The sequence below is a fragment of the Eubalaena glacialis genome, chromosome 6, assembly GCF_028564815.1.
Source record: "Eubalaena glacialis isolate mEubGla1 chromosome 6, mEubGla1.1.hap2.+ XY, whole genome shotgun sequence".
Lineage (NCBI taxonomy): Eukaryota > Metazoa > Chordata > Mammalia > Artiodactyla > Balaenidae > Eubalaena > Eubalaena glacialis.
In genome coordinates, this window is record NC_083721.1 from 68,176,429 (window position 1) to 68,203,264 (window position 26,836).

Sequence of the window (26,836 nt, forward strand, 5' to 3'; positions counted from 1 at the left end):
CACTTTCAAAAATTTTTTTTTTATTTTTAAAATTTATGTACTGGCTTTTTAAAGTGATTTGCTTTCCAACTGTGATTTTCTCTTTCCTATAGACTCTTGCTTCTTTTCTGTTTAGACAAGTCCTTTCAATAGTTCTTTTGGGTTAGATTTAGTATTGCTGTATTCCTTTAGTTTTTGCTTATCTGAGAAATTCTTTCTCTCTCCTTCTATTCTAAATGATAATCTTGCTGGATAGCATATCCTAGGTTGCAGGTTTTTCCCTTCTAGGGCTTTGAATATATCTTGCCACTCCCCTCTGGTCTGTGTTTCTGTAGAGAAATCAGATGATAGCCTTATGGGGGTTCCCTTGTAACTGACTCTTTGTTTTTCTCTTGCTGCCTTTGGAATCCTCTCTTTAACTATAACTTTTGCCATTTTAATTATAATATATCTTGGTGTAGGTCTATTTGGGTTCATCTTTTTTGGGACCCTCTGTACTTCTTGTACCTAGATATAATTTCCCTCTTTAGATTTGGGAAGTTTTCAGCCAATGTATTTGTAACTTCTTCAAATATATTTTCAATCCTCTTTTCTCTTTCTTCTCCTTCTGGGATCCCTATTATGTGTAAATTTGTTTGCTTTATATTTTCCCATAGGTCTTGTATGTTGCTTTCATTTTGTTTTTTTTTCATTTGTCTTTCTGTCTGTTGTTCTGACTGGGTGATTTCCATTCTAATCTTCCAGATCACTTATTCGTTCTTCTGAATTATGTAGTTTGGTATTTATTGCTTTAGCTCAGCAAATTAGTTTTCTAATTTTAATTGGCTCCTCTTTATAGTTTCTAGTTCCTTGTTACAGTGGTCTGCATTTCTATTAATAGCCTTTCTTAATTCCTTCAGTATTTTTATTATGTCCTTTTTGAACTCAGGATCTGGTAGACTGGAGAGATCTGTTTAATTGTTTTTTCATTCAGGGGATTTCTCTTGTTTTTTTAATTGGAAGTGGTTCCTCTGCTTCTTCATTTTATATTTCTGTGACTCTACGAATTTAGGAGAAACAGTTATCTACTGTGGTCTTGAAGGGCTGTTTTTATGTGGGACCGTCCCTGTGTAGCCTGTGTGAGTCTAATATTTTTGGTTAGAGGGCTGTTTTTAGTCTGGATGCCTTCCTTGGCTTTCCTCAGTGTGTGCTGCCTGTTATCCTCTTGATGTGGGGTGTGGCTGGTGTTGTGGTGATCAGAGCCTGCACTGGATGTTGAGCGGGGCCTCCTTTTTGCTCTGTGGTTTACACAGCCCTGTTGGGGGTAGGGTCTGCTCCCCAACTGTTGGAGTAGAAGCTCCCTGATCCGTTTCTAAGCTGTGGTGTGAGGTAGGTGGGACTGAAACACTTCCACTGGAAGAAGAGCCACTGAGTGTTCCTCCACAGGAGCTGTCTATTGGGAAGTACGCTCTGTGGTCTAGCCCATTACCTGTTGTGTGGGCTCACAAAGTATACTGTTGTTGGCACTGCCCTTGGCCCTGCCTCAGCCTTGAGAATGCAAGCAGTCAGCCCAGATGTCCCTCAGGCGCTGTGCTCACCAGTCCACCAGCATAGATATGCTGGCACAGATCCACTGAAATCAAGCACTGGGACCCGCTGAGACCTATGGAGTCAACCCACACCTTGACCCTGCCTCTGCGTGTTCTGGCAGCTGCTAATGCTGGATCCACCCAGCCACGGGAGTACCAGTAGTCTGCTCGAATGTTCCATAGGCACTGAGCTTACAAAGGAGATGATGGCATAAATCCTCAAAAGCCACCAGGACACTGCTCAAATTTCAGTCCTGCTTCCAAAGTTGTGCAGTTCCTGGGGATCAGCACAGATTTCAGCCTTGCCTCTGAGTGTGGACAGCCTATGGTGCTTGTGTACTCCCAGAGCTCACAGAGGCAGAACTGTGCCCACTGCAAGCATGTTTTGGTGGGGCTGCACCCTTCCCTTCTTGCACACACTAACAATGGGGCTTCAATGGCGGACTCAGGCTCTGTCCTGCGTACCCCCAGTTGCAGCCTAGGGCACATTCCAGCCCCTTCAGGCTGAAATAGGTAATTATGTTCCATCTTTTACACTTGATTTTAGTAATTTAAGTCTTTTATCTCTGTCTGTCTGTCTCTTTTCTGGTCAGTTTAGCTAAAGGATTGTCAATTTTCTTGATCTTTTTAGAGAATCAAATTTCAGTTTAGTTGATTTTCTATATTTTTCTCTTTTCTATGTCATTAATTTCTGCTCAAATCTTTATTATTTCCTGCTTTCTTTTTGCTTCAGGTTCAGGTTGTGCTTTTATTCTGTGACTTAAGGTGAATGGTTAGGTTAGTGATTTCATATATTCTTTTTTAATATAGCTGCTCGTAGGTATAAATTTCCCTCTCTGCTCTGCTTAGGCTTCATCTCAGAAGTTTTGATATGTTGTATCATACATTGTTCTACAATTGTTGAACAATGTTGTGAACATTGTTCATTGTATGAACAGTGTTGTAGCGTACATTGTTCTACAATATTTTTGGTATTTTTCTTTGACCCATTTGTTATTTAGTCAAGGGTATATATTATATATATATATACATATACATATACATATATATATATATGTATATATATATGTATATGTATATGTATATATATATACAAACTCACATATATATGTATAAAATTTGTTACATTAGCCTTTTGCTTCTTATTTGTGGTTCTCTTCCTTTGTTCTTGTGGACTCAGGTTACCATTTGGTGTCATTTTCTTCCTCCAGTGTAACCTTGTTCCCATACACCTTCTTTGTGTTATTATTTTCAAATATATTATATATCCCATATTACAATTATATACATATTACTTTTTACATTGCTTCTTAAACCAGTTAAGATTGGAGAGGAAATATACAATTATACTGTCTTTTATAATTATCTACATTAATTACTTCTCCTTGTACTCTTTTTTTGTGCATGTAGATTCGTATTACTCTCTTTCAGCCTGAAGAACTTAAGTATTTTTTTGAAAGGGAGCTCTGCTAGCAAAACATTCTGTCAGTTTTTGTTATCTGCAAACATCTTTATTTCATCTCCATTTTTGAAAGATAATTTTGATGAACTTTGATTCTTGGTTGACAGGGTTTTTTTTTTTCCCAGTACATTAAGTATGTCATTCCACTACCTTTTAGCTTCGTTGTTTTTGGTAAGAAAGTCAGCTATTAATCTTATTGGGGCTCCCTTGTATACAATGAATCATTTTCCTCTTGCTGCTTTCAATACTTTTTTTTTGCTTTTAGCATTTTTACCTTGATGTGTCTGGGAGTAGATTTCTTTGATTTTATCCTACATGGAGTTTATTGAGGTTCTTAGATGTATAAATAATGCTTTTCAAAAAATTTAGAACATTTTCAACCAATATTTTTGTGAACGTTTTTCTCCTCCTTTCTCTCCGCTCCTTCCAGTACTCTCAAGATGCACATGTTGGTGTGATTAATAGTATCCCACTTTTCTTTGAGACTGTTCACTTTTCTTCAGTTTTTCCTGCACAGTTGTGATTATCTTCTCCTTGTTTTCCATTATCAGTATCTTACATCCTCAAAATTTCTTTATTAAATAAATCCATATTAATATTTCTGAGACATTGCTTTACACATATTATTTCCCAACTTGAAAGCTTCCAGTGACTCTCCCTTGTCTATACTGCAAATCGGTTTTACAGATTGCTATTGTATGGCTCTTTTGTACCTCATCAGCCTTTTTGCACTCTTCTTCTACATTAATCTTTTAATCTGCCCAATTTGGCTTATCCATTATTCTCTCAACATACTAGGCACATTCTGCCTTCATGTCTTTTCTTATGCTCTCCTAGCCAACTTCTATCTTTTAATGCTTAATCTAGCTTCTAGGAAGTCTTCTGTGAAAATCTAGATAAGTCTTCTATTGTAAAAGGAAGCCACAGTTTTATTCTCAACTCCTACAACACTTCATGTCTATCACTTGTTTATGGTACCTCATGTTGTCATTTTCAAAAATTGTTTTGTTCAGTTTAGTAAATTTTAAGCTTTTTGGTAGTCAGTTATTTCTTTGCATCCTCCCACTTAATACAGTACTCTGAACATAAGGAAAAGCAATAAATGCAGTTGTTGATAATGTTGTTTTATGCAACATGACATTTAAGCATATTTCAATTACTGACAGGCAATGAATATAATCAAAACAGAAAGGCTGGGCTTCCCTGGTGGTGCAGTGGTTGAGAGTCTGCCTGCCAATGCAGGGGACACGGGTTCGAGCCCTGGTCTGGGAGGATCCCACATGCCACGGAGCAACTGGGCCCGTGGGCCACAACTACTGAGCCTGCGCGTCTGGAGCCCGTGCTCCGCAACAGGAGAGGCCGCGATAGTGAGAGGCCCACGCACCGCGATGAAGAGTGACCCCCGCTCACCGCAACTAGAGAAAGCCCTCGCACAGAAACGAAGACCCAACGTAGCCAAAAATAAATAAATAAATAAATAAAATTAAAAACAACAAAAAAACAGAAAGGCTTCACCCCCAAATTAATTATTAGAGTTGGAAATTGAAGTAAAACATTAATTAATTAAACAATTATTCTTTTCTACTAAAATCAGTGCATGATAGTGATGTTTATTGATTGAAAAATAGTAGTTGGTCCCATATATATAAACAACTGCAAATATACTCTTTTGGTCAACTAATGGTTTGGCAATTATTAGAGAAGCTCTGGATAGAAAAATCATCAACTGAGAAGAATGGGTCTCTTTGCTGACTCTGTCACTTTCTTCAGTTCTCTCTAGTTCCATTCATTATCAAAACTAGTAAGCACCAACCAGATGTTCCTCACCTCTAAGACCACTGTTCAGAGTGAGTCCCTGAGCCAAAGTTGTCTCTTTGTAATGATCTATATTTAATATCAGCAATTCTTTTTCATATATAATATATTTAATGTCAGCAGTTCTTTTTCACATATAATATAGATACTTCTAATCCTGTTTTACAATGTGAATGATATTGACCAATATTTTATTATTGGGTTGCTTCTTTAGTTGACATAAGATAAAAGAAAGAGAAGGCAATTTCAGAAAGCATGCCATGGAGCAGATAAGGTGTATTCTAAGCTGATAGCCCGTTAAGCAAATTGGATAAAATTGTCCTGACATCCTAGTTGGATTTGGCTTTGCCATTCTGAAGCTATTCTAAAGTTTTAACTTATATGCATGTAAACATCTCTCTACATAATAGGTTTCTGTGTCCATAGACAGCTGTGGCAATACAAGAATAAATAGGGTACTTATTAAAATAACAAACATATCTTGAAAAACAGATGAATTTTATCAAAATGAGACGTAGAATTATAAGTAAAATCATAACTAGAAAGATAAGTATGTTATAGGCAGAAGTAGCTTTATTTGCATTTTCAACTCTTCTTGATCTTTCATTCAGACTCTTATGGAGTCTAAACAACATAATCCTTCCCTTACAAGAAACTATTATTTTTGTTTTATGCAAATAGAGTACATCATTAAAATTTTTAAAAATCATGAAATATACCATCAGTGTTCATTGTCTAATGGACTTTCCTTTAAATAAATTTGATGAAAATGCAAAGATTTTCATAAGTTTTAAATGGCAAATCTTTCTGCATAAGAAAGGGATTTGCTTGTTTTATAGGTAAAATTTTCAGCCTAGTATGGATTTTCATTATACATTTCATTATGTAGATAAGTATGTATGTGTGTGTCTTCAATTCTGAAGTTGTTTATCTTGAAACTTAAATAATTAAAATAACTTTATATGATACTAGATTTATACATGGAGAATGTGAAGCAATACAAATATGATGTTTACAAATAGCTTTATTGTTTATATAACAGTCAATTATTAGGGCTCAACAAATTGTTTATAAATTTAACAAATATGTTAGGATGCGTAGAAATGTGTTTATCGTATTATGAAAAACACATAATTACGTTTAAAAAATATTCCTTTAATCTAGCTTTTAAAATTCTCATGGGTTAGTAGAATTTAAATCATATTTAATAAAATCCTTTTTCTTTCTTTAGGAAAAACTCAAAGAGAAGGAAGAAAATCTGAATCTTGCAAACCAATTCTTAAAGTAGAATACAAAACCTGTAGAAACAGGTATGCATTTTTACTTTGGGAGTTATGGGAAAATATGTAAGAAACAGAGACAAGAAATTCAGATAACCTTTAATGTTTATATATTGTTTAAAGTTTTACATAATTATATTAACTGGCTGAATCGTCTTCATTGATAATAACAGATTTCTTATTGTTCAATTGGCAAATGTATGATGTCAACGTTATAAATAGCAACTCTTAATTATTTTAAAATTTATATGAATATTCAGATGAGTATTATATACATTAATTTTAACAATGTAGGGCTTTTTGGCCATGCAATTACAAGCAGCAGTCATTCAACATTATTAAACAGCAGAAGCTATGTACCTGTTGGTATTACACATGAATTAAATACATAACCAAGTCTCTGTACTTTAGGATCTTACATTCTGAAGTTGGAAAGATTATAGTTAGTTGGGAAGGTAAACATTTATGTATATTGGCATAATACAATAGTGCTAAATTTTAAGATATAGAAAATTAAATAAAAAATAATATTTAATAGAAATTTATCTTGTATATACAGCAGCCATATCCTATGCATCAGCAATGTTCTTTATACTTACAGTAATTATTAGTGGCAATACTCTCATCTAGAATTACCATAATTACAAATCTTGCCTAGACCTTAGTTTTATTTTAAGTCTAAATTGGATAATTCTACTTTATATTACTTAAATGTTCACACTAGAATATTTTCCTGTTGTCACAGGTGCATTTAATGTTTGCTTATAGCTGCTCTTCTCAAGGTATAGTAGATAGATGGATCAATACCTCTTTAGCCCAGCCTAATGTTACTATGTATAACTAGTAAAAATGATCATGGTTTTATTACTATTGTAACTAAAGTATTAAAACACTTAAAATTTAATCATTATGGTTGAAAATTTTTACATATATTCTTTTCCTTCTTAAAACAGTGTTTATAACTTAAACTTTGCTTGAGTCTTCAGGCTCAATGTTATTTACATCCATTGTTATACAGTGTTGCACTTCAAGGACTATTGAAGCAGTTGAGCACTTCACACTTGTTAACTGTTCCTAGCAGCTTGTGGTTTCTTTTTTTTTTTTTTCTTTTTCTTTTCATTTATTTATTTGTTTTTGAAAGTTTTTCTCTATCCTTCGGTTTTGGGCTGTTGGGACTTCTAATTTCCATTGTGTTATCCACTAGTATCTAGCCTTTTATTTGCTATAGACTAAGAAATTTGAAACCCTAGTTTGTAAAATGAGAATAAAGAGGTTCATGTGAAGGCGTGAGAGGTTTTTCCCTGATAAAGTACATGATCCATGGACTTTATGACATTTATTTTGTTATATATAAATGTATTTTTTATGAGGTGCTCAACAATATGTAGCTTAATTCAATTAAAACAAAATGTATTAAGTTATTACTGCATAATATGCATTGTGCAATTTGTTTGGCACACTAAAATAGAAATTACTGCCTGCTTTTGAATCTGTTATGGTCTAGTGCCAGAAGTAAGTCCATGAACTCGTGGTTTCTATACAACATGTGAGGTGCTTTTATAGAGACATGCTATGAGAGCACAGCAAAAGGACAGCTAACCCTCCCTAAAGGGAGTAGGGAGGACAACAGTGAAGAGAGAAATCACTGAAATTCTTCTTAGGAAAGGAGATGCCTGAGATGGGATTTAAGAGATGGAAGATAGGATGGTGCCAGATGAAGGGAGAAAAGGGTAAACATGAAGAAAATGTACTTCAGAAATCAAGAATTCAAGGCAAGGCAGTTTAAAATAATGATTAAGATCATTGCGGCACTATTTACAATAGCCAGGACATGGAAGCAACCTAAATGTCCATCGACAGATGAATGGATAAAGAAGATATGGCACATAAATACAATGGAATATTACTCAGCCATAAAAAGGAACGAAATTGAGTTATTTGTAATGAGGTGGATGGACCTAGAGTCTGTCATACAGAGTGAAGTAAGTCAGAAAGAGAAAAACAAATACTATATGCTAACGCACATATATGGAATCTAAAAAAATGGTACCGATGAACCTAGTGGCAGGTCAGGAATAAAGATGCAGACGTAGAGAATGGACTTGAGGACACAGCAGGGAAAGGGGAAGCTGGGACGAAGTGAGAGAGTAGCACTGACATATATACACTGCCAAATGTAAAATGGAAGGCTAGTGGGAAGCTGCTGCATAGCACAGGGAGATCAGCTTGATGCTTTGTGACGACCTAGAGGGGTGGGATAGGAAGGGTGGGAGGGAAGCTCAAGAGGGAGGGTATATGGGGATATATGTATACATATAGTTGTTTCACTTTGTTGTACAGCAGAAACTAACACAACATTGTAAAGCAGTTATACTCCAATAAAAATATATATTAAAAAAAAAGATCATTGGCTTATGGAGTAAGACAGCTGTGTGACCTTGAAATTTTTAATTAGCTCTTTTAAAATTTAATTTTCTCATCAACAATACCTATCTCACTGTGATGATTGTGAGGATTAAATTGAATTATGCATAAAGTTTGTAACATCATAAATTTGATGAGAGGCACATAGTGGATTTCTTAATAAAAAAAAGTTATTACTATCATCAAAGCCATGTTATTTCACACTGTTAATATTTTTCAACTGATTCTAAATTGATTTGTTCTAGTAATTGGTAGCTCAACTTTGTATAGAAGTAATTCTTCAGATTTCTAATGTGAAATAATTATGTGTTACTAATCATAATTACTATCATCCCACTTACTATTCACTGTAGTACATTGTGTCAATTTGTTGTGATTACAACTGTATTAGAAAAGCCTCTTCTAGAAGCAGTGGATCCACAGCTCAGAGCAAAAGGAGACTACAAAAACAGAGGGGCACTGAAGTTGAGCCCCGAAAGGTGTTGCCACAGCAAAATGGGCCATAGTCTGGAAGTGGAAATAGCTATATTTCTGTTCCATCTAGTATACAGCAAATATTTTGTGAAGTCAAAAATTGGGATAGCTGTAGCAGGAGCAGGAACTTTAAGAAGAGCCTTACCATATATGGTGCAGCCTTACCTATGCTGCATAGGTAACAGATGTAAAGGGTATGTTTTCTGTTTAATTTTATCTTAAACTAGCCATTCACAAACTTGCTTTACATTTCTAGGGATAAACAACCATTCTGCTCAGGAATCATTGGTTCCCAGTCATCAGTTTGCATACTGAGACTCCAATCACAATGGCCTCAAGGCTTAATAATTTTATCCTTTAAAAAAAAAAAAGGAATAATGATCTCTTTACCTGCTATCACTAGCATTATCAGGTTCTCTGTAGTTAATAAAAATTACCTTCTGCTAGTTTTTTAATCCCTTCCTGTTGTGGTCACCTACAGATAAGACTTCATGGGTAGTTAAGTTCTCCAAGCTTTAGTATACCCATCTATAAAGTGGGAATAATAGTAGTAGTTCTCTCATTGGGAGGATTAAATACAATAATGCATGTAAAGTTCTTCACACAATACCTGGCACATCATAATACTCAACAAATGTTATTTTAACATGTATTACATTATGTTACACAATTTATTATTCAATCCTGTTGCTTTCATTGAGACAAAAATGCTCAGTGCTTTTTATTATATTTTATCTATTTTGCAAATTATACAATAAAGTAGACTTTTTTTCTTTTGGTGTACAGTTCTGTGGATTTGTAACACATGTATAGATTCCTGAAATTGACACCACAATAAGAATACAGAAAATTTCCATATCCACTAAATTCTCTCATACTATCCCCTTACAGTCACACCTTTCCCCACACCTAACCCCTGGCAACCAGTGGTCTATACTCTGTCACTATAGTTTTGCCTTTTTGAGATGTCGTATAAGTGTAATTACATATTATGTAACCTTTGATCCTAGCTTCTTTTCCTCAACGTAATGCCTTTGAGATTTATCTAAGTTGTTATCAATAATATTTAATTGTTATTAATGTTTTCTTTATGTATGAAGACATTATCAATTATATGGTTATTTATTTCTTAATCCATCTGATAAATCTCTCAAGACACACTTGTATTAATTAGTAAAGAAGGCAGTTTCATGTGTTATAGCATTTACCAAATTGTATCCCTTTAATCACTAATTGTATTCATGGAAAAAAGGAATCTGTAATCAAATAAATTTGAGAAATATGAAAAGTTCTGGGTTATTTAAATAAACTGGATTCTTTACTATACAATTTTTCAGAATATTTAATATATGGCATGAATTATAAAATTTCAGAAGGGAGATATATATACTTTGCAAGTGTTTGTCAAATTATTTATTTATTTATCTACTTATTTATTTATTTTTGTAGAACACCTATTAAGGTGTATTCCACAGTTTGAGAACTATTAGACTAGAAATGAAAAACACTAGCTGCTTGACCCTGAACAAGTTATTTAACCTGCATTAAGCCCAGACTCCTTATCTATGAAATTGAGCTAATAGTACTTTTCTCATCAGGATTGAGGATTACGAGATTTTGAGGATTACGTAAAACTTCTTTATATATACACAGAGCACAATATATGTCACATGGTAAAATAAACATTCAGTAAATTGTAACTATTTATTACTTCAGGCAGTATAGACCACAATTTAGGAGAATAGGCTTTGAAGGCTGATAGATCTCAGTTTTCTTTTGGGTTTTTCTGCTTAATTGTTATTTAACGTCATTAATAAAATGAGAACAATACTTCTGAGGATTTAATGTGATAATTAAATGTCTAATGCAATTATCCATGACTGGTTCCCTGAGCATTTTCCTGAGGAAATAGCTTTTTATTCAATCATTCAGTAATTTACAGAAAAGTGCATATATATCAACAGTTACTTCAGACCCAGGGTTTTGTGATGCAAAGTCATAATAAGAGCAGAAAAGATTGTGCCTCCTTTGAATACTAGAAAAGACATTTTCCAATGTACTTACAAATAAGGGAGAGTAAATTGCTTCTTATCCTATGTTTAGATTAGTACTAGGAGATGAGAGTAAATTCACCCACTTTTACATGGGAAAAATAGATATTTATGCCCTTTATTAATATTTGGAGCAGATAGTTAAGCTCAATATTTATGAAAAGATATTATGTTCTCCAAGTCATGAACTTTGTTGCAAAACAAAGCAGCAGAGGTGCAAAAGCCCATACTCATTTCATTAAAAATGATTTTTAAGTCTGGAGATGTCTTCTAAATAATCTAAGTACTATGTATTTCATAGAAAAAACAAACTTGCTTCTTAATACCACCATTGGTAGGTTGGTGCTAATTAATATGTCTAATTACTGGGGCAAAACTAATTCAAGTCAATTGATGCAAGACTCAAGGAAAATAAATCAGAGCATTTCCCCTTTTTTAGCTTACAACTCAAATATTTATGTGAAAATATTAAGACAGAACTTTAAATAAAAATTAGTGAAGGCATTTTATATGTAGGTTTTGATGGAAACTTTTTAAAAAGGTTTTTTGTTGTTATTACATAGCCAGCATAAGATTAGCAAATGTCCCTTTGATAATGTTTGGTACTATGTACGATACAAAATGGAAAAAAGAAAGGGAAATCTTATGGAGTGAGTTCTAGAAACAAGTAGATTCTTCAGTTTAGTAGATGGATAGAAGTGAATTATTTAGAGAAACATATGTTCTCAAGGAATTTGGTACAATTAAAGTGTCTAGTCCCTTTAAAAAATTTTTGGAGAATATTTTCAGTTTGGTCTTATTGAAAAATACTTCATATCAACACACATTTTCATTTATATACATATACTAGAGATACAGATATTTGAGAAAAGAAAAATGAAAAATTTTGAAGATATTTCATAACTTTCTGACAGCTATGATATTTTATGGTCATTTCAACCCCACTCTATTATCTAACTGTAACTTGCAGTTAACAGAAATGAAAAAATTTGTTCAAAGTTAGTTTTACAAGCTAAATAGAACTGGCTGACCCTAGGTAAAGTTGAGAAGAAGGTCACATTTACTTTTGGTGAATCATTTTCCCCTTACATATTAGTTTTCTCCATCTGTTTGTCATAACCCTTTCCCACAGAAACTCTATTATGTAGACTTTTCATGTTACCTTCTACCATTCTGGGCTTGCCACTGTCACATTTCATTTCATGTTGAAATTTGCCTGTATTTCTTAGTGATTTGGGGTCCCATATGCCTACTGGTTAATATGATAAAGTAACATAGCCTAATATTCTAATAGTAGTAATTTAGAGTTTGGTAACCAACTAATATATGTGAAGATGTTCTGTTGAGTCAGTGAGCATCTTCCCCTCTCACCAACCTCACTGCCTTTCCCCCATCTCACCTCAGCATCTTTAGATTGATTCATTAGTAATTTTAATGGTGAGAATATACATCCAGAAAAAAGGAAATGGTAGAATAGTAAACTGTTGGGTGAGATATTTGGGGCCAGGAAAGGCTTTTGCTCTCTGTCAAATTATTGTATATAATCCCTACTAAGCCCATTCCTTTTTGCCCCAATACTGTGAGATTGTGTCATCTTAAAGAACTCAGTCTCATTAACTTTTTTTCCTCTGTAGTGAACCATTCATAATATTTTCTGGTGGACTGTCCTATGACAAAGCTTGCAGAAGACCAAGTTTAACCATCATGCATGGAAAAGCAATTACAGTGCTTGAAATGGATCATCCTATCGTTGAATTTCTAACTTTATGTGAAACACCCTATCCAAATGGTAAGTAACTAAAATGAAACTATTAATGTTGAAAAATGATTTTTGAAATGATAAGTTCCTAACAAAATTAAGCTTAAATATTTTTAGTTTTAGCAGCTGATATCTACTGTGATGCAACACTGTGAGCTACAGGTGCTGGAGCAGGTTCTGCAGCTGTACCTACTTGAGAAAATGGAAGTAAGACAGATGTAGTGCAACAGTGCTGGAGTTTCAGGTTCTAATATCAGGTAAGTGCTTTAAACTTTGATAAGGATGGTGGAAGCTGAGCTGGGAGGGTCTGATCAGGGTCTGGGGTGAAACCACTTGGAGAAACTGAGGTCTCCTAATAGCCTTTCCTAGGCCAGCTCCACCCATCCCAATCCTGTGCCAATCAAAGTTAAAGCACTTACCTGATATCAGTGATCTGTAACTCTGGTGGTGCTGCATCTGTTTCACATCTGGCTTTGCTTCAGATGCAACTGCAGCACCTGTGATTACTCTAGGATTGCTGATGTGTGGTTAGTGATTTATTCCAATTTTGAAAATAATTAGAAGAGCCTTTGGGAGGAGAGGTGCTTATGTATTTTTATCATCCCAAATATAAAGACTTTTTATAAACATAAAAAACCAGTCTAAACTTATATGCAAGCTGTATAATGGAATCTAATGATGAAATATTTTAATAATGAAATCTAAAAATTGAGAAGGGTGAAATATAAAAAGGGAAATACGAGTTTATGATTAAAAAAGATAGTATGTGTATATATTACTACATTTTCAAGAGGGAACGTAGATGTAGGGAAAGGAACACTGTACTTGGAGACAGAGTATTTGGGCTTATGATTTAGCTCTGTCACTTACTAGCTATGTGACCTTGGACAAGTCACTTTATATTTATGAGTTTGATTTATCATTTGAAGAAAGAATATAATATTGATCCCACATGATTACTAGAAGGCCAAAGGGAATATACCTTGTAAACTATGAAGATAAATAGTTATTAGTTTTATTATAAATGTATTAATTTGTTTTAAATTATTGAGTTTCATATTTAAAAACAGAAATAAAGTGATATAAAATAACAATCAATGTGGCACTTTATTCCCAGAGTTGCCAGGGGCAGACAAATTACCTGTGTTGTAAATTAACCAACAAATATTTATTGGATGCTTCTATGGCCTCAGTATGACAAGAACTTGTTGAGAATATGGATGAAGTATGAAACTGATCTGTGATGTCAAATCAGAAAATCTGGCCACATGAGAAAGATAATTATGACTTAAGTTTAAAAAATATAACGCCTTAATTAAGCGCTGAGTTACACGAATCAGAGTTTAAATAATGTACCAATTTATAGGCTAGTCAGGTAGTCGATGACTGAAATATTCATACAAAGCTTCATGGAAAAAGTAGGATTTAGATAGTGCTTGAAGAATGACTTGGGCCTTGAAAATAATATTGAGTAAAGGTTTTAGAAATTGTGAGGTTTTGCTAGAGTGAGATCAATTCAGAGAAAAAGTTGAAAGCCTTTTGTAGGTATTTGGAAATAGGGAACTACAGAGGAATTTTGAGGAAATATTAAGTGAAAGAAAGCAATGTTTTAGTGTGGGGGTTTGAAGAGAGACCCTGAAATCTAAAACTTCAGATTCCAACTGGGAGGCTTTTGTGATAATGTACATTAAAATGGTCAAGATCTGAAACAGAGTGCTGCTTGTAGGAATGGAAGATGAAAACCCATTGAATTTGGTCAACAACTGGATTAGGGAGTGATATGAGAGATGAGTCAAAGACAACATTTTAGGAATAGTGGTTTCATATGCAGTAATAACAGTTCTTGGAAAGAGAGAAAAATAAGTTTGAGTCAGTAGAGTTGTTTAGAGAGCAGAAAAAGAGAGGGAAAAGGTCTTTAATATTTATTTTTGAGTCATCAGAATATAGATGCTCTTTGGAGTTGTGAGAATGAATGATAAAGGAACAAAGAAAGAAAGAAAGAACAGAGGACCAAAAGCTGAGCTTAGGAAAATGCCTTCTACTAAAGAGCCTCAAGAAAGAAGGTGTGCATACCAGTAATAGAAACTGAAAATGTGTGGTTGCAAGGATCACACCCTATAGGTATATGTGTATATACATTTCTGCACATCAGTAGAGATGTTAGGACAGTTTCTAATAATGTTAAACAAATTATAAATGTGCTGTAACCAAGTCTAATCACTTCCAAGCCACATATATTACTTTGCTTTTCTGAGAAGTCGTAATGAGGATGGAACTTTTTACTTACTAGAAGCTGGGAGAAATAGTTTAACTTTACTCAGTAAAATTTAAGTGTATTTTATTAACTATTTCTGATTAAAACAATAGTACATGAAAATGCCAGAAAAGAACCCTACAATACACAACAGTATATAGTGAAAACTTTCTCACTACCCTTCCAGAGGCAACCACTATTACTAAGTTTCTTATGTATTCTCCCCCAAATAATGTATGCATATATACATTATCTTTTTTATACAAATGACAGCATACTCTATATGTTGTTCTGTATCACACTTTTTTCACTTAACAGTATACAGTATTTTGATTATGATTCCGTATTAGTAAATATGGAACTTTAATCTCCTTTATAGCCACATAATGATAAGTGTTATGCATATGTTAAACAAAATACACTTATTAACAGTTTTTAATATTACTGAATCATTTGTGACATCTGACAATTCAGCCTATTTCTCAAAGAACACAAATGCCTAATCCTCTTATCTCAGGGGACATTGCCCAGAGTAACTAACCAACTATACTCCGAATTTGTCAGTTTTGCATCTATATTTAATTGTATCTGGTCTTCTACAAGTGTCATAAATAATGCATTTCTCTTCAGAGAAGTAGTATTTATGATAGAGCTTTTCCATCTTGTTGGGGGCTAGGGTTAAAAGGCTGAGCCTGCTCGAAAACAACCAATCTAATAAAAAAAAGTAATACAGTTGGCATCTATTGAGTACTTACTATAAGCCAGCCTTTGCATCAAACATCTTTATATACATCTAATCTTTATTAACAGTCTAAGGTAGTATTATCTTGCCATTTCAATGGGTAGAGAAATTGAAAATCAAAGAAGTTAACTAATTTGCCTAGGATCAAACTGTTAATAAATAATAGACACAAATTGAACCTAACACTGACTCCAAAGGAAATCTTTTTATTCAGTGGTTACCACAGCACACCGAGTACTTCTACAAACGCGAAACTTTTGCTACCAGTTTTTATTATTTGAAAAGAAACAATAATCTAAAACAGATGTAACTACCTAAAATAAAAATTTATTTAAGACTTTTGCTCATTCATGCCAATGTCTCAGCTGTTTTATTTTTGTAGCCATTGCTTCCCAACCAGTGATTTTCCTAGAGAGGGATGAGAAGACAAGGAGGAAACTAGTAATACTCTTCAAACTGAAAAACAAACAAAAAAAAACCCAAACCCCAAAACGTATTAAAATAATGTTGAAAACTTAAAACAGCTCTAAGAGATAAGGGAGAAGAGGGGAAATGCCTCAGTTTGAAAAAGTTTGAGTAGCAAATAGTTTGAGGACTGTATACTGTTGTATAAATATGCACCCAAACAAGGGCAGGCTCCTCAGTTTTTGTTTTTTTGTGTTTTTTTGATTCTAGTTTTTCTCTCATAGCTTGTGACTTAAAAAATAAATATGAATAGGTTCTGTAGCTTCTCAGGACTGGAAGGACTGTGAAGGCCATCTATTTTAGTTTACCATTCAAGACTTGAATACTCTTGAATACAAAATTCCTGCCAAGTGATTGTTGAGTTTAGGATTAAATACCTCTTAAACTAGCCAGTAGAAACTGCTGGTATAATGAAAACAGCATGCATTAAAGTTTCAGGTCTATAACTTACTAGTTTTGTAACCTTGTGCCAATCTCATAACCTCTTTGGACTCCAGTTTTCTCTATGAAATGAAAAAAATGATGATACATGCTCTAGCTACTGAGAATCAAATACCATGTATGTAAAATGTTTTTGTAAATACTTTTTTCCTTAAATTGAGCTAACACTGTAACTGTGGCTTTCCTTTATTAGTCCTTTATTACAGATGGAAAGCAATGTCTTCCTTGACCACTATAACTAAATTAGTGCTCCCCCACCAACCAAAAGTCATTTCTTATACTATTACCCTTTTTATTTTTTCACTTTACTTTCTGAATTAATCTTATTTGTTTACTTGTTCATTGTTTGTATGTATCCCTAGATTGTAAACTTTATTAGAACAAAGATCTTGTCAATCTTATTCCCCATACATCCTTTGTTCTTAGGACAGTTTCTGGAACATATTGAAGGAAGGAAGGGAGGATGGAGAAAGGGAGAAAGGAAGGGTTGAATTTTAAGAACTTGAAAATCCTAGGCTATCCTCAGACTCTGATTTTTTGAGATATATACTCTTGGGCATATAGTAGGCAGTCTTTAAGTACCTGTTAAATCACATTGAATTGAAAGTAATTTTTTTAGTATAAGGAGTGTTGCTCTCATAGGGAGGTGAATATGTATCACAACTGAGAGAAGCAGAACTATTTCCTTAGTATATCTCCTGTAGGCATGAAATCAGATCTGAAATGGAAGGTTATGGAAGACTAAGATAAATGTGAGATGGAGGTGGCAGACTCACTCTCTTCAAATAATCTACTACTATCATGATTATTGAGATATATTTAACTCTATGCTATGCAACTTCTCATTTTTTCCTTGTTCCCTATAATGGTCTTAAACATTGTTTGAGAAACACAACATATATATATTTTTTTTTTTTTTGAGTCCCACGTTTTTCTTTTTCTCTTTTTTTTTTAAACATCTTTATTGGAGTATAATTGCTTTACAGTGGACAACATACATTTTTTAAAAGTGCTCTTTTTTCTTCTTATTTTGGCTCATATTTTGGTCTTCTCAAATCATTTAAATAACATTTATACAGGAGATAAAGGAAATACAAGTTTGGTGATTTTATAAAATGTTAAATATGAAAACTTTTCCATTTTTCTTTTCTACTTGTAGAATTTCAAGAACCCTATGCCGTTGCTGTACTTCTGGAGAAAGATCTCATTGTAGTTGATCTGACACAAAGCAAGTAAGTTGTCCGTGTACGGATTAACACTATTTTAAACTCTATTTATTGCAATTAAAATATAGGAGGACGTTATAGATAATTGGCATTAGAATTCTTCAGATGGTAAATATTCTTTATGTGGAATATTGTTTTGCTAGAATTACAAAAATGTAATTTGGTTCAATAATGAAAACTAAACCAGGAGAGTTTAGGGGACACTGAGAATATTGTAAGATATTTTAAAGGCAACACCTAATGTTTAAAAAGATGCCTTTGGGGACTCCAAACACATAAAATGGATCACATTTCTGCTATTTCCCTAAGCAAAAACAATTGTTACAAAAATTACATAATGTACTGTTTGTCCATCTGCTCTATTGACTAAAGGAAAATGGCACATGATAAAAGTATTATTGAACTACTGTGGCAGACAATACAGAATATCAGGATCTCGAGGCAAGAGATGATGGATGCCTTCTTTTACTTTCTTTTCTTTTTCATTATGTTGTGGGCAGTAGAAACAAATATAAAATATTGCTGTTAGAGTGGTGCTTTCCACTACTTTACATGGACAGTAAAAGTAGACTTGAAACCGATGAACACTGTCTTCCTGCTACATATTTTCATTATCAATGATAGGCACGAAGCTCATTTTCCCTCATTCTTAGCTCTAGACTCACTGATCATTTTTTAGCCCGTTATATTTGCAGAGCTTTTGTACATTCTCTCTCCTCTGCATGGAATAATCTTCCATTCCTTTTTCTCCTTATTAACATCTTATAAGAATCTCAACTCAGATATCGTTTTCTCACTTAAAGAAAATCTTTCATTTTCTGTATAATTCGGTCAAATATCCTATTAAGGGCTGTCTTAGATCCATGTTCCTGTCCTTCATAGCTTTGACACAGATGAAATTTTCCATTTGTTATTGTTTTAAAGATCGTCTCCCTACTAGACTGTAGGCCTCATGAAGGACGGGGTTTGTCTCCACATGAAGTAGGTTCTTAATAAATTTTTGTTGGATGAAATACAGTCTGAGTTTTACTCTCAATGTAGTTTGTGAATGTAAGAGCCAAAGTTCTTCTTTGTGATAATTTGCAGCACATAGTATTTCAATATTTTGAAACGGAATATGGTTGGTCCATAATATCACCATAACTGAATTCTGCCTAGCTGCTCTATTTATCAACATAAAACCTGATTAAATTTTGTGTACAAGTGTGGATTTATGCCTCTTTCTCTAAGTTCTAATATAGGTTTTATTAAAATATACTTTTCTGATCTCACTGGTAGTCACCTCTTCCTTCTGTGCCATATTTGTTGGTTCCTCATACCTTGTCTAATTGTCTAACATCCTCCAAGGCCCACTATACTTTGTCTTTAATACTCACATTCTTTAGCATATACATTTATTCTTTTTAAAACTTTTTTATTGTGGTAAAATATATATAACGTAAAAGTTACTATTTTTATACATTAATTCTTATGCTTTTCATTACCTTATATAAGTATGTGAATTGACATTTTGTTTGCACGTTTTTATCTAATATTTTGCCTTCTTCAGCACCATGTTTTAAAATCTATGTGACATTCCCATTTTGTTGTCTATTACAAGAAGTTTAATGTGCAAAAACTGAACATGTTCTCTTTCCCTCCAAATAGTTACTTTTAGCCATGTTTAATGTTAACAATTAAATTGCAGCTTTGTACTCTTTTTTCAAATTAATTTATTCCTTCCTTCCTTCTTTTCCAGTTAATCCTCTACATGAAAGCAAGCATTAGGGCTTAAAAAATTTTCCTCTTCTTGGTTTCTTGGATTTACATCTTTGTTTACATTTCTACAACAACCAGTTCACACTTTCACATGTAAATTTTTGTAATACATTTTTAGTTATTTCTTTCTTAAATGTCATTTTTCTACTCTTTACCAATATAATAAAGTGATTTTCCCCAAACATTTTCATGATATTGTTCACCTTCTCAGGAGTCTATCATTGTAACCTCTTGCTATTATCAAATCCCAAGTTGTAGATCTGATCTTTAAGGTGATCCACTTATTTTACTTCTAATTCTTCAATATCAGAAATATTGATAATTTCTGCTCTGAAACAGGGAACCTCTGATCCATTCAGTTTAAACTACTTGACATTAAACACAACTTTCTCCTTTCCATGTGATTTTGCATATACTACTATTCTTATCTGGGAAACCATTAAGATTGGAGGGAAGAGAACCCCTGTCAACACACACATAGACACACACACACACACCATACTCTTTCTAGTGTTTGAACTAAGTTTCTGATTAAATTCCTATAATATGGGAAAATTATTTTTAATAGTCCTCCCCACCCCGCAAAAGCACGCTGTATCAGAAGTAACATGATCACACAGACCGAGAACAGATGCAGCATAGAATAATACTCAATTCCATCTACTACAGTACCTGGTACATCTGGTACATGAGAAGTGTACAATATATTGTGGTTCTAAGAATTCTTAATTTGGTTCTTACTGATACCCCTTTTTAAAATGATATATGGCTTGAGGATATGAAATTTACTACACCCATAGGTCTGCATTCCCACTGTTTTCTAGTTTACACAGGAAACAATCTTAAACATGTGTAATCACACACATACCTACATTGCACACACAACTTTCAGTTACTCCCTATAAAAATACAAAACCAAAATACTTGCCTACGTATTATGTCCCTTGGAAAGCATGTAAAATTTTCTAAGATATTTTAATACTTGTATTATATAAATATATAGATAAAATTGTATGTAGATAAAGTACCTAGTTGATACGTTTTAATAAACTGACAAGTTAACTTGCTGCATATTTTCAATTTAACATAATTTAGTCTATCCATTTTAGAAAGTGATATCACTGTGGAATTTTGGAATTACTGGAAAGAAAATGAGTTTATTCAAGTAAAATTCTACCAGTATTCATATTACATTTTATAGATATATATTTTTAAAAGAGAATTCTTGTTCAGATGATCATTGTTTTATGATGCTTAAGAAACAATTATGTGAAATATATTCAATATAATCAATATTTAGATTTTAGGGTTTGTTTTATAAAAGTTATTTCATTTTTATATCAGTGCAAAATGACACTAATATATTATCTTTATCTATTAGCTTTCCAATCTTTGAAAATCCATATCCTGTGGACATTCATGAATCACCAGTTACATGCACAGCATACTTTGCTGATTGCCCACCAGATTTGATTCTAGTGCTCTACTCTATAGGAGTCAAGCATAAAAAACAAGGATACAGTAATAAGGTAAAAGCAACAATTAGAAATAAATTTTCTTGTATTCATATCCATATCATATGATCATACTTTTTTCTGTTATTTTATTTTCTGACTTTCCATAGAAGAAGACTTGAACTAAATTCTTTTCAAGTCATAAGCTGGCACCTATAAAGGACATAATTTCTGAAATTCAAATTTCCTAAATGCTACATAGCTTTAAGTCTATGAGAATATAAATTTCTTATATAAAAAGTATACAATTATATACTAAGATATACTTACCTATCATGTATATTTATATACTAAGTATATGTTTAAACTAACATATGCTTGAATCATAAGATGTTACTTTTGATTATTTTAAGTGAAGGATTACGTTTTAAGAAATTCAAGAGTCAACTCTCTCTAATTATTTCTTATCAATCAATGGTTAATAAGACATAATTGTCAAAGACTTTCATTAAATAACTTTCTAGAATTCCATTTTGTTACATTTAACTACAGGATTCAAATACTTACAATTGTAATAGACCGCCCTATTATGATTTCTGTTATTTGAACAGGACTGTTGAGATGGACAACTCCAGGGGGCACAATTTACATAGTATTTTGTGTTAAATGGCACCACCACAGTTTGGAGGTACATAGACTACATGGAAAATGTAGCAACACCATATTTGTATGATTAAAGATACTTCTTTGCATTTTTAATATGAATGGTAATATTTGTTAAAATCTGTATTTTTAAAGGATATGAAATTTTGCATTTGGAATTGTTTGTTCAATGAAAGAGTTAAAAAATAGGTACACATTTCATTTTCATTACTTAACAGCTATTTGTTTTTAAGTGAAACTTTTACTGTTATTTTAAAATATTTTTATTTTAAATTTCTAAGTTATTTAAATTTAAAAAATAAAACTTATAAATTCTTCCCATATAATCTGTTTAGGAGTGGCCAATCAGTGGAGGAGTTTGGAACCTTGGCACACAGACATATCCAGAAATTATTATTACTGGGTAAGTGGGATGTGATTTATGAGTTTATCAATTTATCATCAAAAAGATTTCATTGAATTTTCACACTTTCCCATAATTGTGCTCTAGGAATGCTGACAGTTTAAATTAAAATATAAGACACAGCTTCTATCCAAAGATTATAACCTTTATAGAAGATAAAATCAAATCATTGAAAACATAGACATATAACAAAAATAAATAAGTGTAGATTATAAGACCAGAAGAAAGTCAAAGATAGAAAAATCATGAGAGATTAGTCAAGGAAGAATTTCTGTAGAAATCATAGATTATTAGCCTTAGAAAGGCCCTTACCAATATCTCTTGATTCCATCTAAATCCAGGAATCAGTGCTCTGTATCTCCATCAAGTGGCTATTTAAAGTATACTTCAAAACTTATAGCACCAGAGATGTTGTTACTTCCTATAGCAACCCACTTCATGCTCTAATATTAGGGATGAAAATGGAAACATAGCAACAGATAAAGATAAGACTTAAAAGATCATAAGGAGTTCTGCTTATGGGTTATGGAATAGATGTACTTTTCCCTATTCTTCCCACTAAGTACAATTAAAACCCCTGGATATTATTATAATATGACTGGAAAAGATGGAGAGAAGTCAGACTGGATAGGTCCCCGAAGACTCAAGGAATGACATGGAAGTGAGTTTCCTGGCTTTTCTTTTTGCCTCATATATCCCAGAATTGGAGCTGAAGAAGCTGGCAACCTGGAGCTGCAGGCACAAACCTAAAAAGCCCAACAAAAGCTAGCTCTCTCTAGCCAAAAGGTGAGGAAAGGGGCAGCCTATAAAGACAGTAAACTTTTAGAAAATAATCTTTCTCTTATAGCTAACCAACACAGAAAAAAACTATGGCCCCACCCCTACCCACTTCATCAGAGGTTGAGTGGAAAGCATGGACTTTCACCCTCATCAGGCCATAATAAGGTGCCTCAACTTACCCATGAAGGGGGTGTCAGTTTCTGACACTGAGCTAAGGCTGAGTAGGGTGCTGGGACTTTTAACCCTGCTGAATGGTAGTGAAACTCATTACCTGTGGTGACAGAGATCATGTGGGGAGAGAATTCCCAGCAATGCCTAGCAGTAATGAGGAGCCATATACCCTCCCCTTTTTTGTCCGTGGAAGTCCAGTGAGGAAGGAGGAAAGAAGAACAGAGCTTAAAAAGTTCATAAGGAAATAATGGTTGAAAACTTCCCAAATTTGGCAAAAAACATGAACCTAGAGATTGCAGAAGGTGAGCGAACCACAAGAAGTTCACAATAAGACACATCATAGTCAAACTTTTGAATACTAAACACCAAGGAAAACAATATGAAAACAGCAAAAGAGAAATCACACCTCACCAACAGGGCAAAACCAATTTGAATGATGGCATATTTCCATTAGAAACCATGGAGGCCAGAGGAAACCTGAATCTTTTTCAAGTGCTGAAAGAAAAGAACTGGCAACCTAGAATAATATACCCAGCAAAAATATCTTCCAGGAATTAATTAGAAATTAATACATTCTAAGATGAGGGAAACTAAGAATATGTCAACATCAGACTTACCCTGAAAGAATGGCTAAAGGAGATTCTCTAAACAGAAAGCAAATGATAAAAGAAGGAACCTTGGAATATGAGGAAGGAAGGAAGAACACAGTAAGCAAAAATATGGGTTAATACAATAGGCTTTCTTTCTCTTGAGTTGTTAAAATTATATTTGATGGTTGAAGAAAATATTATGGTTACATTGTTTGATGTGGTTCTACATATGTATAGAGGAAATATTTAAGGTAATTATAAATGGGTGAGGGTAAACTGGTATAAAGAAAGGTAAGGTTTTTATACTTCCCTTAAAATGGTAGTATGATAACACCAGTAGACTGTGACAAGTTAAATGAATATTACAATGCAGTACCTAAAGCAACGCTGTAAAAAGATCTGGGCTAAGAGATACACTGAAAAACATTATTGACACATAAAAATGGATGTACTAAAATAATTCAATTAACCTATAGGAAAGCGGGGGGAAAAAAACCAGTGACAATAAAAGAGGAAAAAACAGAAAAGAAAAAAAAAAGACGGACTTAATTAATCATGGAAGTGTTAAGGCTTAAATGTAAATGGTCTAAATACATTAATTCAAATGCATTGATTAGCAGAGTGGATTAAAAAACATAACCCAATGCTATACCATTAACAATACACTCACTTCAAATACCACAGTATAATCAGGTTTAGAGAAAAAGGACAGAAAAATACTTTATAAAAGAATCAATGGAGAGTGACATCAGCAAGATGTCAAAATAAGTAGCCCCAGACCTCGTTCTCCCACAGACACACTGATGCAACAATATATGGTCCAAAAACCTTTATGAAAACTCTAGAAACCAATTAGGAAATCATAGTACCCCAGGGGACCTCAAAGCCAAGAGTAGCCACACTGAAATGGGTAAAAACAGCCATTTTATTTCAACTATATCAGCTTCTCCCCCAAATTGGCACAGCTCATGTTCAGGAGGAATCTCCTCTCATGAGAGGGAAGTAGTGGAGTAGACTGTACATCCAATGTTCCTGCTTTTCAGGGGACTTCCAAAGAGACTAGTTTTTATCTCCCCTGAGTCAGAGTACCAATGGAACCTGGATGCCTGGGGGCTGCAGAGAACAAAAGAGAGCTCAGTGGCTTATTGAAGTGCCAAGAAACTTGCAGAACTACGTACAGATAATAGAAGGAGCAAAAGATGCAAGCTCCTGAAAAAGAAACCAGCAAACCTCTCTAATTGGGAAATTACACATACAGTCCCAGAGAAGTTGCATCCCCATTGAAGGTTTGAGAGACCCCAAGGATCTTGAGCTTGGAGAAGGTCTTCCCCTGTATAAAGCCAGTCCATAACAGGTGGCTGTTTTTCAAATGCTAAATTCACAGTAAAAAATAACAAGGTGCACGAAGAAACAGGCAAACACAACCCAATCAAAGGAACAAGATAATTATCTAGAAACTGACCCTAAAGAATTTGATATCTGTGAATTACCTGACAAGCAATTGAAAATAACTGTCTTAAAGAAGCTCAATGCATGACAAGAGAACACAGGTAGACAACTAAATGAAATCAGGAAAATGATGCATGAATGAAATGAAAATATCAACAAAGAGATAGAAACTATTAAAAAGAACCAGAAGGAAACTCTTAAAGAGAAGAATACAATAACTGAATTGAGGATTTTACTAGAAGGGATTAACAGCAGATTTACTCAGAAGAAAGAACCAGCAAACTTGAGGATAGGTAATAAGAAATCACTGAGTCAGAGGAACAAAAGGAAAAAGAATGAAGAAAAGTGGCGAATGCCTAAAGGACTTATGGGATACCATCAAACATACCAGTATAGCATTATGGAAGTCCCAGAAGACTAGAGAGAGAATGGGACAGAGAACTTATTTGAAGAAATCTTGGCTAAAAGCTTCTCAAATATGAGGAGGTAAATGGACTTCCATATTCATTGGATATGTATCAGAATATTCGAATGAAGATGAACCCAAAGAGGCCCACACTGAGACACATTATAATCGATTGTCAAAGACAAACAATCTTAAAAGCAGCAACAGAAAAGCTACTCATTATCTGTATGAAAACTGTCATGAGATTATCACTGGATTTCTCAGCAGAAATATTACAGGCTAGAAGGGAGAAGGATGATATATTTAAAGTGAATAAAGAAAAAAAGAAAAGCCAGCCATGGGACACTATATCTGGAAAACTGTACTTCAAAAATAAAGGAGCGATAAAGACCTTCCAAGATAAACAAAAACTGAAACCATTTATTACCACTATACCTGCCTCACAAGAATTGCTAAAGGGAGTCCTTTGAGTTGAAATGAATGAACACAAGACAACAAAATGAAAGCATATGAAAATATAAAGCTCTCTGGTAAAAGTAAATACATAGACAAAAACAGAATCCTATAACACTGTAGTGGTGGTGCATGAATCACTTTAAATTCAGGTGTAGAATTTAAAAGATAAAAGCATTTTTAAAAACTATAACTATAAAACTATGTTAATGGTTACAAAATATAAAGAGATATATTGATAATTTACAGCATCATTAACATAAAGTGAGGGGAGAGAGAAAGGAGTAGGGTTTGTTTTCAGTTATAATGTGCTGTATTACTTAACATAGATCACGACTTCCTTTGTTAATCCTCAAATATGCATTCATGGCATCATTTTCAAAGGCTTCTGTCCATTCCCAACACAAAATGTTAATCCACCCTCCACTGAAACCTTTGGTTTATTTTCAGACAGATCTGTGATGTAAACAGCTTCATGCTCTGGATCTTTTGGGGTATGGAGTCTCAGCTCACCTGAGGACAGGTGGTCATGCCTTGCCCCCAGGGATTCCTGTGGGTCAAGTGGGCCCTGAGAGGAGAGGGGGCTAAAGGCCCTGAGGACTAAGGGTATTTTTGGGTAGATTTCTAAGGGCGACCCCTCACACAACCCTAAACCCTAAATCCACCATGTGATTTCCACTAAACCCTAAATCCACCATGTAGATTTCTAAGGGCGACCCCTCACACAACCCTAAACCCTAAATCCACCATGTGATTTCCACTAACCCAG

General features: G+C 33.8%; 1 protein-coding gene across 3 annotated transcripts in view; it reads left to right on the forward strand.

The window, feature by feature from the left end:
- Positions 1-26,836, forward strand: part of STXBP5L (syntaxin binding protein 5L) — a 366,549-nt gene that overhangs the window by 194,076 nt on the left and 145,637 nt on the right. For all 3 annotated transcript variants that reach the window (XM_061193153.1, XM_061193151.1, XM_061193152.1), the window contains exons 9-13: positions 6,056-6,134; positions 12,688-12,842; positions 17,874-17,946; positions 21,080-21,227; positions 22,151-22,218. In XM_061193153.1, the coding sequence (XP_061049136.1) occupies positions 6,056-6,134; positions 12,688-12,842; positions 17,874-17,946; positions 21,080-21,227; positions 22,151-22,218 (523 nt within the window). The remainder of the gene's footprint in view (positions 1-6,055; positions 6,135-12,687; positions 12,843-17,873; positions 17,947-21,079; positions 21,228-22,150; positions 22,219-26,836) is intronic.